Source organism: Mirounga angustirostris, unplaced genomic scaffold (assembly GCF_029215605.1).
Source record: "Mirounga angustirostris isolate CCGP_5_RB_7025 unplaced genomic scaffold, mMirAng1.0.hap1 SCAF_10, whole genome shotgun sequence".
NCBI lineage: Eukaryota > Metazoa > Chordata > Mammalia > Carnivora > Phocidae > Mirounga > Mirounga angustirostris.
Window position 1 is genome coordinate 39,591,506 of NW_026991718.1, and position 13,346 is coordinate 39,604,851.

At 49.7% G+C, this 13,346-nt stretch overlaps 1 protein-coding gene across 3 annotated transcripts in view; it reads right to left on the reverse strand.

The window, feature by feature from the left end:
- The window catches only part of TCF7L1 (transcription factor 7 like 1), a 151,812-nt gene extending 145,234 nt beyond the window's left edge, over window positions 1-6,578 (reverse strand). For 2 of the 3 annotated variants that reach the window (XM_045884655.3, XM_045884654.3), the window contains exons 1-3: window positions 6,317-6,574; window positions 6,170-6,233; window positions 5,827-5,954 (exon numbers count right to left, since the gene is read on the reverse strand). In XM_045884655.3, coding sequence (XP_045740611.1) covers window positions 5,827-5,954; window positions 6,170-6,233; window positions 6,317-6,559 — 435 coding nt within the window. In that variant the 5' untranslated portion in view covers window positions 6,560-6,574. Of the gene's footprint in view, window positions 1-5,826; window positions 5,955-6,169; window positions 6,234-6,316 lie in introns of all 3 variants that reach the window. The other variant, XR_010405577.1, reaches the window with a different exon arrangement.
- Between the last annotated feature and the right edge of the window lie 6,768 nt (window positions 6,579-13,346).

Sequence of the window (13,346 nt, forward strand, 5' to 3'; positions counted from 1 at the left end):
TCCCCTCTCTCTGTGGCATCTGATGCTGAGGACCAGCTTCCAGGATGTCACAGAACCTAGGCACGCCTCTTACCTTGGCAAGGGCTCCTTTCCATGCTGCCTCAGTGACTTCTTTCTTTGCTCTGAGCATCCTGTCCCTTCTTCTCTGGCTCCCTTGCATCATCCGGTTGCTGCAATTTCAACTGTCCACTCATCATCCCCTCAGACCCATGCGTCTCCAATGAAACTCAGGCAGTTCCTCCAAACGAAAACCCCTCACAGCCTGTGTGAGCTCTGCTATTGCCAAAATGGTCACTGAGCATCTGTTCAGCATGGGGCAGGCAAAGATGGCGCACCAGGGCCCCACCTGGAAGAAGTCATTCTCCCAGGTTACCAAGGCTTAGACGGTGAGAATTAACTGTGACATCAGCCACTTTCTGCCTTCACTTACTACCCCTCCCTGCAGAAATTCAAGCAACCATTCCAGTCTCTCCCATCCTATCTTTCCTTTCTATTCAGATACTCTTGGGCACTTTTCACCTCACCCCGGACTCCTAGGAGTCTCCTAACCCTCGTAGCTCCTTCCAGGTCCTCTCCCTCCAATCACTATGATCTAAGCACACATACCAGTCACATCACTTCCCAGCATAACTTTCAATGGTTCTCTGCTGCTTCTTGATTAAGACTGGATTCCTTCACTGACATTCAAGGCCTCCCATGCCATGACCCCTCATCCTTCCAGGCAAATGGAATAACTTGTATTACCCCCAACAGCCCTGAACTTTTGGCCTTTGCTCTCCAAGGGCTGGCTTCTACCTCATGATTGGGGTTAAAAGAAGACTGTACTGTTTAAGTTTTTATAATTAACAAGAAATCACTTTGAATTAAAGAATGACCAAGTTTCAGGGACTAGTTTAGGTTTGGGGGGTTTGCTTTTTTTAGATTTTATTTTTAAGTAATCTCTACACCCTATGTGGGACTCGAACTCACAACCTCGGGATCAAGAGTCACATGCTCTACCAACTGAGCCAGCCAGGCACCTCAGGGACTAGTTTAAAACAACTTCCTCTCCTTATGTTCCTTGATCATGCTAGCCCAAAACAACTTTTCTATTCTTTTTCCTCTGAAAATTCTTTTCTGGACTTTGTTGACTCCTAACAAAGACTTCCTATTAGAGTGGTCTGTGTTCACACTACTTCAATATTTAGCCCTATAGGGCAAAGCTGGGTCTACTTCATCCTCTTTCCCACGGCCCATGACAGGTCCTCAGTAAATATCAGACGAAGTTGAGGAGTTGTAAATTAATCTTAAGGGTGCCAACCTAAATTTCTCCAGTTTGGCAAGTAAAGTTGATTCTAAGTTGGAATATAAGTAGGAGAGTTGCATTACATAGATTTGGATTATTGCAGCTTCCAACAAGTTAATCATTTAAATTATTTTTCAGGTTGCAATTTTTTGGGTAACTCTGCACATCACTGTAAAGGCAGGAACACTCTGTTAAAAGTTAGATTTTTGTGTCCTAGCCTACTTTCTCCTCCAGAATTCCATGAAGTGAGATCAATAAAGAATGAGTCCAACCTATAACTTTCCAAAAGTAAAGCAAGTCAGGCATTCCCCACCGGATCTGCAGACCTACCCAAAGGAAAAAGACAGACAGCTTTCAGGTTCCCTCCACAAACTGTGTCACCATTTGTCACCCCATCACCCCAGCAATCCAAGTGCCAAAACTGCAGCAACTCAGGCAGGGCCCCTGCAAAAACTCGTTCCATGTAAAAAAACCCTCATTAAACCCTGAGTTATATTTAGAAAAAAAAAAATGGAACAGAAGTTATATTTAGATGAAATGGCTTTAAAGAATTTTACCAAAAGCAGCATGTTTATACTGATCTTCCCAAAGAAAAGGATTTACTTATTCACTTTTACATACAATTCCTAAAGACAGACCACTTCTCTCTGTACACAAAGATTTCTGCTGGGGTTCCTTTGTATCAGGAAGGAAGCAGACGCATCCAGGATGCTAGCAAGACTGACCATGGGCAGCGGTGGGATCCGAAGGACTGAAAACAAGCACACATTTGGAGAACAGAACCATTTCCTACAGAAACCTTAGTTGAGCTGGTCTGAGGAAGGTGCCAAAGGGTGATGCTTGAGCTGCATGATAGTAGCTCTTAAATGCAGAAATTGGACCCCAAAACCACAGACTCCCTTGGCAACTCTACCTAGAACTGTTCTTCTCCAAAATGTTGTCAGCACTCACGTAATGGTCCAACTCCTTTCTACCAGCTCCTAGCTAAGTCACTGAACCACATTCAGCATTTTCGTTTGGGCTCTTACTAGTCTTACACTATTTTTAACATCCACTTTCTTCTGCGTTGGCTTACGTTTTCCTAACAAAAAACCAGTCACCGGGGCACCTGGGTGGCTCAGATGGTTAAGCGTCTGCCTTCGGCTCAGGTCATGATCTCAGGGTCCTGGGATCGAGTCCCGCATCAGGCTCCCTGCTCCTCGGGAGCCTGCTTCTCCCTCTGCCTCTCTCTCTCTCTGTCTGTCATGAATAAATAAATAAAATCTTTAAAAAAACAAAAAAAAACAGTCACCGGCACCAAGGTGGTTTAGTAAACTTGTGAAGCCTTTTCATGAATGAATGTATAATTTCAGGGTGCCTATTTGAAGGAGTAAAAGACGGTTTCTGGCACTTATTCATCTCTTCATAGGCTACAGGGTCCCCAGGGCTCCAGAGGAGAATGAATCATGGCTTGGAGGCTTGGCACACACCCCAGGCTAAGGGGACCTCTTCTCTAAAGAGCCTCAGGAAGAGGCCACTTCCCAGCCTCCCAGCCAAGCCAGAGTGCAGGGCAAAGGTAAGGCATAGGGAAGAGAAGAAGGCCAAACTGTAGGACGGGCCAGCCCCCGGTCACCCCAGCAGGAATTACGCCAGGGGATGAGGGTGTCGCAGCCCTGCTGCTTGCTATTCCTAGGGTCAATTAACACCCTGAGGATGCCCCAGCCAATCCCGACTTTGGTTGTGGCTTGGTATTTCCAGAAAGTGTGAGAGCAGCACAGAAGTGAAGTCATCCAATTTTATACTACTTAGAGGCTTTAGAGGAGCAACGCCTAAGGTCGTGAAATGTAGTAATAAAACAAAAAAAGACCTGGGATGCCAAAAGAGAGACCAGATCATATATTCCAGGCACCCCGCCCCCACGTCAGCTGCTCGCCCCCACCCCTCCTCTACCCACTATCTACATTCATTTTACCAGGCTTGGACCCCAACTGAGGGCCACTTTGTCTGCACCTACAATTTGCCCACTGTGAGAATCACATTAATTATAACAATATAATCAACCACAGGAAAAGCATCATCTCAACCTTACAGTCCAGACAATCAAGTGCTTAAGTGTTTCCTCACTTGCTTTCCTAAAAACCCATGATGCTCAAGGATAAGGTCAAAATTAGTAGGTTCTATGGAGCTCATCTAACAGCAGGAAACTTCCCCGGCACATCAATGAACTTTGTAACCAGGCAGGCCTAACACAACTATGGGCACAGAAGGGGCACAGAAACTACAGAGAAACTGAACTTCTGTCGGGGCAGTTCACCAGGGGAGCAAGACTACGTATGGGAGTGGGACAGGGCACACTTAAGTTCCTTCTGAAAGGTTGCATGCAAGAAGACTTGAGTGTCCCTGGAGGCTTAAAAGGAGGACAGTGACATGGGCCCAGGCCGGGAACGGCTGCAGGAATGAGCAGGGACGGTCAGAAACAGGCAGGGAAAGAAAGGTTGGCTTCTCCGAGGAGGACTCCAAAATTCCCTGGCAGGCCTGGATTTAGTCATCAGGAATCCCCAGTACCAGCGAGAATCAGCCTGTGGAAGTTCTTAGGCAAAAGAACATGGAAGGTGGAAGAAGGAAGGAAGGAAGGAAGGAAGGAAGGGCAGGAGAAGATGGTAGAAGGAAGAAAGAAGGGACAGGACGCAAACAGAAAAACTGTCCCCCTGGAGCTCTTGGGGTGGGGGTGGGGAGCAACAGATGAAGACAGGCAGTTGTCAGAGTCAGGGTTCAAAGAGGAAGAATCAAAACACCCTAAAGAGAATTGGGTGGGTGGAAGGAAGAGCCTGCTTGAGGGAAATGATTGGTCATATCTGGGACATTTCTGGAGACTTTATCTGCACCAGGACCTGGATCAGTGCTGATTCATGGACCTTAACGCCTCCCAGACTCCTCTTTCCAGACATGTAATGGTAAATGGAAAAATGGGACTGTGTTAGCATCACCCTCTCGCACACAAAGTGACAGGGACCTGAGCAAAAAGTGAGCTTTCAAAACCCTTGCAGAACTGAGCTCCATCTGCGCACAGGGAAGGGAATCAGTGGAAACCTAAACGAAGTCCCTGCAGCTTGTTTTGCTCAACTTTTACTTCACCCACTTTCAATATGAATGAGAAAAGGCACCAGTCAGATGCCCGTATCCAGCTTATATTCAGGACTTCCTGGGGAGCTCCACAGCAGGGACAAAGCGGCGGGGCCTTCCTTCCCTTCTTGAAAGGTGAAGGTGTGTGGTCCCACGCCCCTCTCCCCAGGTCAGAGCCCCCTACCTCCACTGCCACATCCCTTCCGGCCAGGAGAGCGCCTCCACCGAACCCACAGCCGTGCCTCCACTCTCCACCGACCCTGTACCACGTCAGCAGGCAGCGCCCATTCATCACCGAGCACTTCTCAGGCGGCCCTTCAATTACGATCACTATTTAAGGACAGCTTAAACAAAAAGTGAGTTTGTCGGGCCTGCTCCTCAGGCGCCAACAGCTCCCGCCCCCGAATCAAGAACGCACTGGCGGGCACTGGGAAGCAAAGAGAACCACCAAGGCGCGCGTGGCGCCCAAGGGACGACGCGCAAGAGCCTGACACACAGTCACAGTAAGTAGGTGCTCACCGAAGATCTGCCATCGGACCTAGCACCTGGGCAGTCGGTCCTGGGGTGGGGTGAGGTGGCGGCTCGGGGGACACAAAGGCCTCGCCGGCCCAGGGCTGCGCCCCTCGCGACGCGGGGGGCGCGAGTTTAGGGCCAGGGAGGGGGCGATGGAATCCGCCCTCATTTGCACGTCGTCTGGGGCCCGGTCAATTTGCTTAATCACGGCTCTAAATGCCAGCGCACAGCACACAATGCGCGCCCATTAACAGGTTTAAAGTGTCGCAGCGCTCGCTTTAAATGAGAAAAGCCGGCAACAAAGGGGGAAAAAGCCAAGTTCCTCAACTTGAAGAATGCCTCGGGTCACCCTCCAAATCATCTAGGCGAGTTTAAAATCCCAAGCTCCACAGAACAGTTGAGGCCCCTGCTCGAGGGCTTGGGGGGGGGGGGCAGTGGTGGTGAATAATCCGCCACGAATACTGGGTTTCTTAGGAACCAACTCGGAGCCGCTCAGTGAAATTGAAGTCGGGGGCAACGTCGCCAACCCAGCTCCCCCGGCCCATTGCCTAACTGCCAGGGAAAGCTGACGGATTTCCAGGAAGGAAAGCGAGACCCCCCCCGCCCCCCGCGCCAAAAAAAGCCGGCACAAATCCAAGTTTTCCTTTACTGCCAGCAAAGAATTTTGGAGGCCAGGGAACACCCCCAGAAGTGGACCCCAAAGCCTCTCCCCAACAGAAGGGGAAAATGTAAAGGAACTTTACTTTCATCCAGACACTGCCCAGCGCAGCCTAACGCTCGGCCGCCGCAGAACAGTTCAACTCCGCAAACATGTTCTGCCAGGATCCTCCCGGGACGGCCCCATCCCCCACCCCATCGCCGAGCCCGGGTCGCATCCCGCCGGCCCGGCCTCCCACCCGCCCGGGCGCGGCCCGACAGGCACTCACCGTGCGCGCTCCTCCGGGAGACAAGGGTCCGTTGGAGAGGTACGGACTGCTCAAGTCCGGGATCATCAGAAACGGGTACCCAGGGTACGGGGGGCCCTTAAAGAACGCGCCGTCCTGGGGCCTTCTCACTGCGGGCAAGACCGAGGCGGGGGTGAGGCCCGGGCCCCCGGGACAGCGCGGCGGCAGGGGACCCGGGGCGGGGACCGCGCTCCAGGACGGCTGTCGCCGCGGCGGGCGGAGAGCAGGGGCACGGCCACGGGGCCAGGGGAACCGTGGGCGGCCTGAGCTGAGGCGCTGGGCGCAACGGGGCCGGAGACTGGGGGCTGCCCCGACCCGCACGTACCTTCGGCGAAATAGTCCCGCGGCTTCTGGAAGGCGTCCCGGGCGGGCTGCGGGCGCCTCTCCGCCTGCGGAGGAGACACAAAGGCGAGGGCGGGTGAGCGGGCGCGGGGCCGGGGTCCCCCGGGGTCGGCCGCGGGAGCCTCCTTACCTCCGAGTCCGAGCTGCTGCTCTGGTTCTCCGACTCGTTGACCAGGGACGACTTGACCTCGTCCAGGTCCCGCTGCGCGGAGGCACTGTCGCTGCTCGGCTCCTGCTCCTCGCCCCCCTCGTCTTGGAAGGGGATCAGCTCGTCGTTCGCCCCGAGGTCGTCCCCTCCGCCGGCCGCCCCGGCGCCCGAGCCGCCGCCGCCGCCGCCGCCTCCCCCGCCGCCGCCGCCGCCGAGCTGGGGCATGGTGGGGCCGCGCGGGCCGGGGCCGCCGCTCTCGGAGCCCCTCGCAGCCCGCGCCCGGCCCGGCCCGGCCCGGCGCCCGCCCCTCCCTCCCTCCCTCCCGCTCGCCGGCCCGCTCGGCTCGCCGCCGCGGCGGCCGCAGCAACAAAGTTTGACAGGGCGTGGCCCCGCGGGAAACGGGCCGGCGCGGCCGGGCCGGGGCGGGGGCGGCTCGGCTCGGGCCCCTCCGGCAGCGCCCAGCCCAGGGCTCCCCAACTCGCCGCCGCCGCCTGCTCCGCCGGGGCGTCCCAGCGCCTGGCCCGCCGGGGAGGGGCGAGCGCCGGAGGAAGGAGGGATCGCCGGTCTGGGCAGGGGGGCCGGAGGGAGGAGCCCCGGCTGCAAGCTGACACCCGCGCGCCTCGCGGAACCCGGAGAGCTCCGGCGCGCACACACTCACTCGCATTCACACTCGCACACCGCTCGCTCACACCTTCCGGGGGCTGCGCCTCCCCGCCGCGCGTACCGCCCTCGCCCCCCCCCGCCCTGACCCCCTCCCCTGCGCCTCGCCCCGCACCCGCGGCGGCCCGCCTGCACCCTCCGGCCCACCGCCCCCACCGCTAGGCATCCCCTAACTTTCTTCCAAAGAACCCCCAGAACTCCGCACCGCTTCCACACCCCCTCCCACCGCAGCGGCGCGCTGGCGGGCGGCACTGCCCCCTGCGGGAAAGCTTCGGACACACAGACCCGCCGCGGACACTCGCTGCCTGGAGTTCCTCCGAGCGCGGGATCCCGCCAGCTTGCTGGCCCTCGCCGGATGCGTAGGGCAGAGGATCGGGCAAATTTATGGCACCCCGGAATCTGCCGGGCGGCCTTCCGCCCCTCCTTCCTGTGGGGTTCCAACGCGCCCCCTCCCTAGTCCAGGTTTTTTACCTTGTTCAGGTGTCTAAAGTCACCCGCCGCTGAAATCCCAAAGATCACCTTTGCCCCATAGTTGCGGACCAGGTCCGTCAACGAATAACTCACAGCCCTGGTTTCAGAAAGGATTCGGATTGGGTTCGTTGCGAAGGAAAATTGTGTGCCTGTGACCTCTGAAGCCTTTCACAAAGCTGCCTCAGAAGCCAAGGAGCATATAAAAAGTAGCCCAACCAGCCTCGTGCTGAAAGAAATGCCTCTTGGAGTTACATTAAGATAGCATCCCTCTCCAACCAGTTTGGGAAAGTTTAAAAAAGTGGATCTCGTGCCATCCACAGTGGGGAAGTGTTGGCGAGAGCATCCGTTTTAAAAGCAGACTGAAAGGCAGTATGGGAATACCTAAAACTATTTTCAACGCAACTGGCAGGGGAGTTTTCTACCGTGATTCCCCCACACATGGACAAAGTCACAGATACAAGGAAGTTCAAAGCAGCAGGGAGGTTGGGAAGAGGGGTTCTGGGTCTCACAGTGAGCCTCTGTGCAGCAACCAGCTCAACAGAATGAGGCCCCGGCACATAGGGATCCTAGAATGATTTTGGAGAAACATTAAATGAAAGACAATAGTATATACGGCCCTCCCTTTCATTTTGTTTTTTTAAAAATTAAATATATATATATATTTATATATATGTAAGTATTATATATTATATATATATATTTGTTTCTGCATAGAAAAGTCTGCGAAGATACACACCAAGTTATCAATAAATACATTTGAGAAAAGGAACAGGTGAGAGGAGTGAGCCTGTTTTGTTCTGCTTTCTACGTATTTTACCATTTATCACAACCAAAGATGCTTTATCTCTTTTTTACACAATTAATACATGAATACAGTCTCAAACCTTTTTCAAACAATATCCATGGATCTCGAATAGTATCTTGAGTACAAGGTAAAAGTCCCTCCTGCCCCGCTTGCCACACCTCACTCCAAGGAGGCACTGGTTGGATGTATGTATCCTTCCAGACATTTTCCCAGGCACATGTAAACACATATGCAAACGTTCAGATTTACTTCCACATAAATAGAATTATACTATTCATATTATCGTGTGATATTTCGTTTTTATAAGTCTCTAAAAGGAAGTTTTTCATGTGGTCCATAAACATATGAAAACCCTATTGTATTAGTTTCCCGTGGTTGCTGTAACAAATTACCACAAACTTGGTGGCTTAAAACACTGGCAATGCATTCTCTCACTGGTGGGGAGGCCGGAAGTCCAAAATGAGTTTCACTAAATCAAAATCAAGGTGTTGGCAGGGCCAAATTCCCTCCTGAGGCTGTAGTGAGAGTGTGTTCCTTGCCTCTTCCAGCTTCTGGTGGCTGCCTCTGATCTGTGAAATCTGCTCACTGCACTTTCTGCCTCTGGTCACACGGCCCCCTCCTCTGTCCAGTCTCTCTCTGCTTCCTTCTTATAAGGAAGGACACTTGTGATGTCATTTAGGGCTCACCCAGATAATCTTGGATAATCTCCCCACTCAAGTTCCTTAACTTAATCACATCTGCAAAGACCCCTTTTCCTTATAAGGTAACATCCACAGGCTCCAGGGATTAGTACAGGGACATATCTTTGGGAGGAAGCCATTATCAGCCAGCCACACCTATCGCCCTCGAAGAGATGCAAACCGAAACAGCACAGAGATACCATTTTTCATCTACTGATTGGCAAAGGCTGAAACAATTGCACCCAGCGCAGGCCCCTCTGCTGGGAAACAGCTGCTGGGCGTGGCCGTGTGTCACATTTCTGAAAGGACATTTGGCAATAGCTATGAAGAGCCTTTACGTGGGTACACCTTTGGCTCATCTATACGCTTCTAGGATTTTATATCCAGAAAATAACCAGGCACACAAGTAAACCTGTACAAGTGTGTTCATCGGGTGAAAAGCTGGAAACAATCTCATTGTCCCCAGATAGAGAATTGTGAAATAAAATCATGATGCATTCGTCGGATGGAATGCTCTGCCATCGTGAAAATATGTTTGTCAATGTGGAAAGAGGCTCATGATAGTGAAAGTAGCAGATTAAAATTAATGTATATAGACTTCTGGGAGACCTGGGTGGCTCAGTGGGTTAAGTGTCCATCTTTTGATCTCAGGGCCCTGAGTTGAAGCCCTGAGCTTTAAGTAGGCATTGAGCCTACTTAAAAAAAAAAAAAAAAAAAAAAAAAATTTAAATAAAAAAAATGTATATAGACTTCTGCTTTCCATTCTAATGGAATATTAATGTCAGACTGACTTTTCCATCAAGAACCACTATAAATGCTGGTATTAGTATTAGTATTTCAATACTAAAATAAAACAACAACAATAAAACCCAGTTGATGTGAAGACATCAGAGTCAATGAAATCAGCCAGGACTTAAGGAGTCAAGATATCAAAGAGAAGGGAAGTTCACTGAAGTTTATATTTACCACTATTGTATCCCCTCAGAGCATTTGGTGATTTGCAACATCAGGCAGAGGCCAAACAAAAAGCAACTGTGTAGAGCAGGCCAACTAGCCTCCTGCCTGTTTCCATAGGGCCTGTGAGCTAAGAATGTTTTTTACAGGGACACCTGGGTGGCTCAGTCCTTAAGTGTCTGCCTTCGGCTCAGGTCATGGTCCCAGGGTCCCAGGGTCCTGGGATCGAGCCCCGCATCGGGCTCCCTGCTCTGCGGGAAGCCTGCTTCTCCCTCTCCCCCTCCCCCTGCTTGTGTTCTCTGTCTCTCTCTGTCAAATAAATAAATAAAATCTTAAAAAAAAAAGAATGTTTTTTACATTTTTTTAATGGTTCCCCAAATAAATCAAAGAAGGATAATAGTTTGTGACATGAAAATTATATCAAATTCAAATTTCAGTGTGGATAAATAAAGTTTTAATGGAACATAGTCATACTAAGTTATGCATTGCCTATGACTGCTTTCAAGCCATAATGTCAGAGTACTTGCAGCAAAGATTATAGGTGGTGTTCTCATGGCTTTAGATCACTACCCTCCACACTACAAAGTAGAGATGAAGTGTTTCAAGTGCCATGTATATCGCTCAGACAAATTCACAAAGCTTGGGGAAAGAACCAGGTGTTTATAGCCTGTGGTATTCATTATATTATTCACCAGCAAGTACTTTGCAGAAAATATTTACTTTCTGTTCTTGGATTCCTTTTACAAAGCATTCATTACCTGAAGAAATTTTTTCCCAGATTGTATTTTTTGGTTTACTATTTCTGAAGGAATGAATATTCCTTCCAGGTGGTCCAAAAGTTGCCTGGCATGTAACACCAGCTTAATATAGAAGTATATGTTTGGAGCTCTGTTCACATCGCTACAGTCTGTTCATGATGTATCTGCTGTGGTCATAATGAATTTTCCCAGCCATGTCATGTAGTCTTTTTGTAAATATGGAGTTAAATCATTTTATGGATGAGTTAAGATTTGAGCAAGAGGACACAGCCTACTCATTCCATGAGTTCTAAGAATTTTCCCATGTATAAAAATCCCACTGAAACATCCCAATAAATGATTATTAAGCATTCTTTAGATGTAAAAAATAAAGTTGTGCAAGAAACTCATCTTCCCTGCTGTTCTTAAGATGAAGAACCATGCAGAATCCAAAGTCGTGAGGATTTTGGTTTGCATTAGGGTTCCAATAATTCCTGTGTGACTCTGGAAAGGTCAAGTTCATATCATGAAGCCTTGGTTTCTTCATCTATGAAACAGGGAAACAGAGTCACGGGTTGCTCTAGCTGCTCCTGATTATACAGCCAAATCAGCTGTCAAGGACACTTTTGGCCTCATTTCCAGTTGGGGAAATACGAAAGATGAGGTAGAGAGGAGATGACAATTTATCAGCATAAGTTTTATGCCTCTGTGTTTTCCTCTAACAAGTTCACTTTCCTTTCTCAGTTTACTACAGACTTTCCAGCTTCTGATCATTTCGTGTTACTGTTCTCGGCAAAATTACATAGGCTTTATTTTCGTTTTCTCTCTGATTTTGAAAGAGGAGGTGGCACTCTACTACTTTCCTCTAATATAGCTTCAAAAGTATTCCAGTCGGGGCACCTGGCTGGCTCAGTTGGCGAAGCGAGCCACTCTTGATCTCAGGGTTGTGAGTTTGAGTCCCTCATTGGTATAGAGAAAAATCTTTTTTTTTTAATTTATTTATTTTTGAGAGAGAGAGAGAGAGAGCAGCAGGGAGGGAAAGAAGGAGAGGGAGAGAGTGTCTCAAGAAAACTCCATGCTGAGTGCAAAGCCCAATGTGGGACTTGATCTCATGACCCCGAGATCACAACCTGAGCTGAAACCAAGAGTCGGAAGATTATCTGACTGTGCCACCCAGGCACCCCCAAAATGAAATCTTTAAAAAAAAGAAAAAAGTATTCCAGTATCTCGAAGTGGGGCATATATGGTTTTGATAAAGGGAGTTAATTTTTGCTGCCAGAGCCCTATGATTAGCCAAATTCTGGCATAAACTTTCCAATCCCAATTCTTGTCATCTTTTGGGTTTTCCTTTATTTATTTTTTTAAAGGAGGCTCCACGCCCAACATGGGGCTTGAACTCATGACCCTGAGATCAAGGGTCACATGTTCTACCAACTAAGCAAGCCAGGTGCCCCATCTTTTGGATTTTTAAATAGTATTTATTATTCGTTTTCCAAATTATGAAAGGAATATTGGTCCCACAAAAAATCTGAAGCAATACCTACCAAGCAGTAAGCAGTGCTATTTTCTGGAGATAAGCTAATAGGGGACTTTTCCCCTCCTACATTTTGCATGTGTGTGTGTACACATGTGTATATACATGTATTAGGTTCATAAAAATATATACATTGAAAAAATTTGTGCTTTATTATAGAAAATGGACAATTCAGGGACGCCTGTGTGGCTCAGTTGGTTGGGTGTCTGCCTTTGGCTCAGGTCATGATCCGAGGGTCCTGGGATCAGCTCCCGCTGAGCAGGGAGCCTGCTTCTCCCTCTGCCTGCCGCTCCCCCTGCTTGGGCTCACTCTCTCTCTTTCTCTCTCCCTAATAAATAAATAAAATATTTTAAAAAGAAAAAAAGAGGGCGCCTGGGTGGCTCAGTTGGTTGGGTGACTGCCTTCAGCTCAGGTCATGATCCTGGAGTCCCGGGATCGAGTCCCACGTCAGGCTCCCTGCTCAGCGGGGGGTCTGCTTCTCCCTCTGACCCTCCCCCCTCTCATGCTCTCTCTATCTCAGTCTCTCTCTCAAATAAATAAATAAAATCTTAAAAAAAAAAAAGAAAAAAAGAAAATGGACAATTCATAAACTGTTGAAAACATAGTGAAAGCTAAAAGGATGCAAAAGCATGTTGCAGAATTGATGTGGGCAAGACCCATTTGCTATGGCTGGCATCGCACACCAGTTCCCACCTCACACATTGTGGGTCTATACACTGGCTGGGGCTGCTACCCTCCTGCCCTGTTCCCCACGGGAGCTCCACCAGGCCACAACCACCAGGGCACCAAAAAGCATGGGCCATGATCTGCTTCTTTGCATTAGTATTTTTTTTTTTTTAAGATTTTATTTATTTATTTGAGACAGAGAGAATGAGAGACAGAGAGCATGAGAGGGAGGAGGGTCAGAGGGAGAAGCAGACTCCCTGCTGAGCAGGGAGCCCGATGCGGGACTCGATCCCGGGACTCCAGGATCATGACCTGAGCCGAAGGCAGTCACTTAACCAACTGAGCCACCCAGGCGCCCCAGGCATTAGTATTTTTTTTTAAGATTTTATTTATTTATTTGACAGAGAGAGAGAACAAGCAGGGGGAGCAGCAGACGGAGAGGGAGAAGCAGGCTCTCCACTGAGCAGGGAGCCTGATGCGGGACTTCATCCCAGGACCCTGGGAT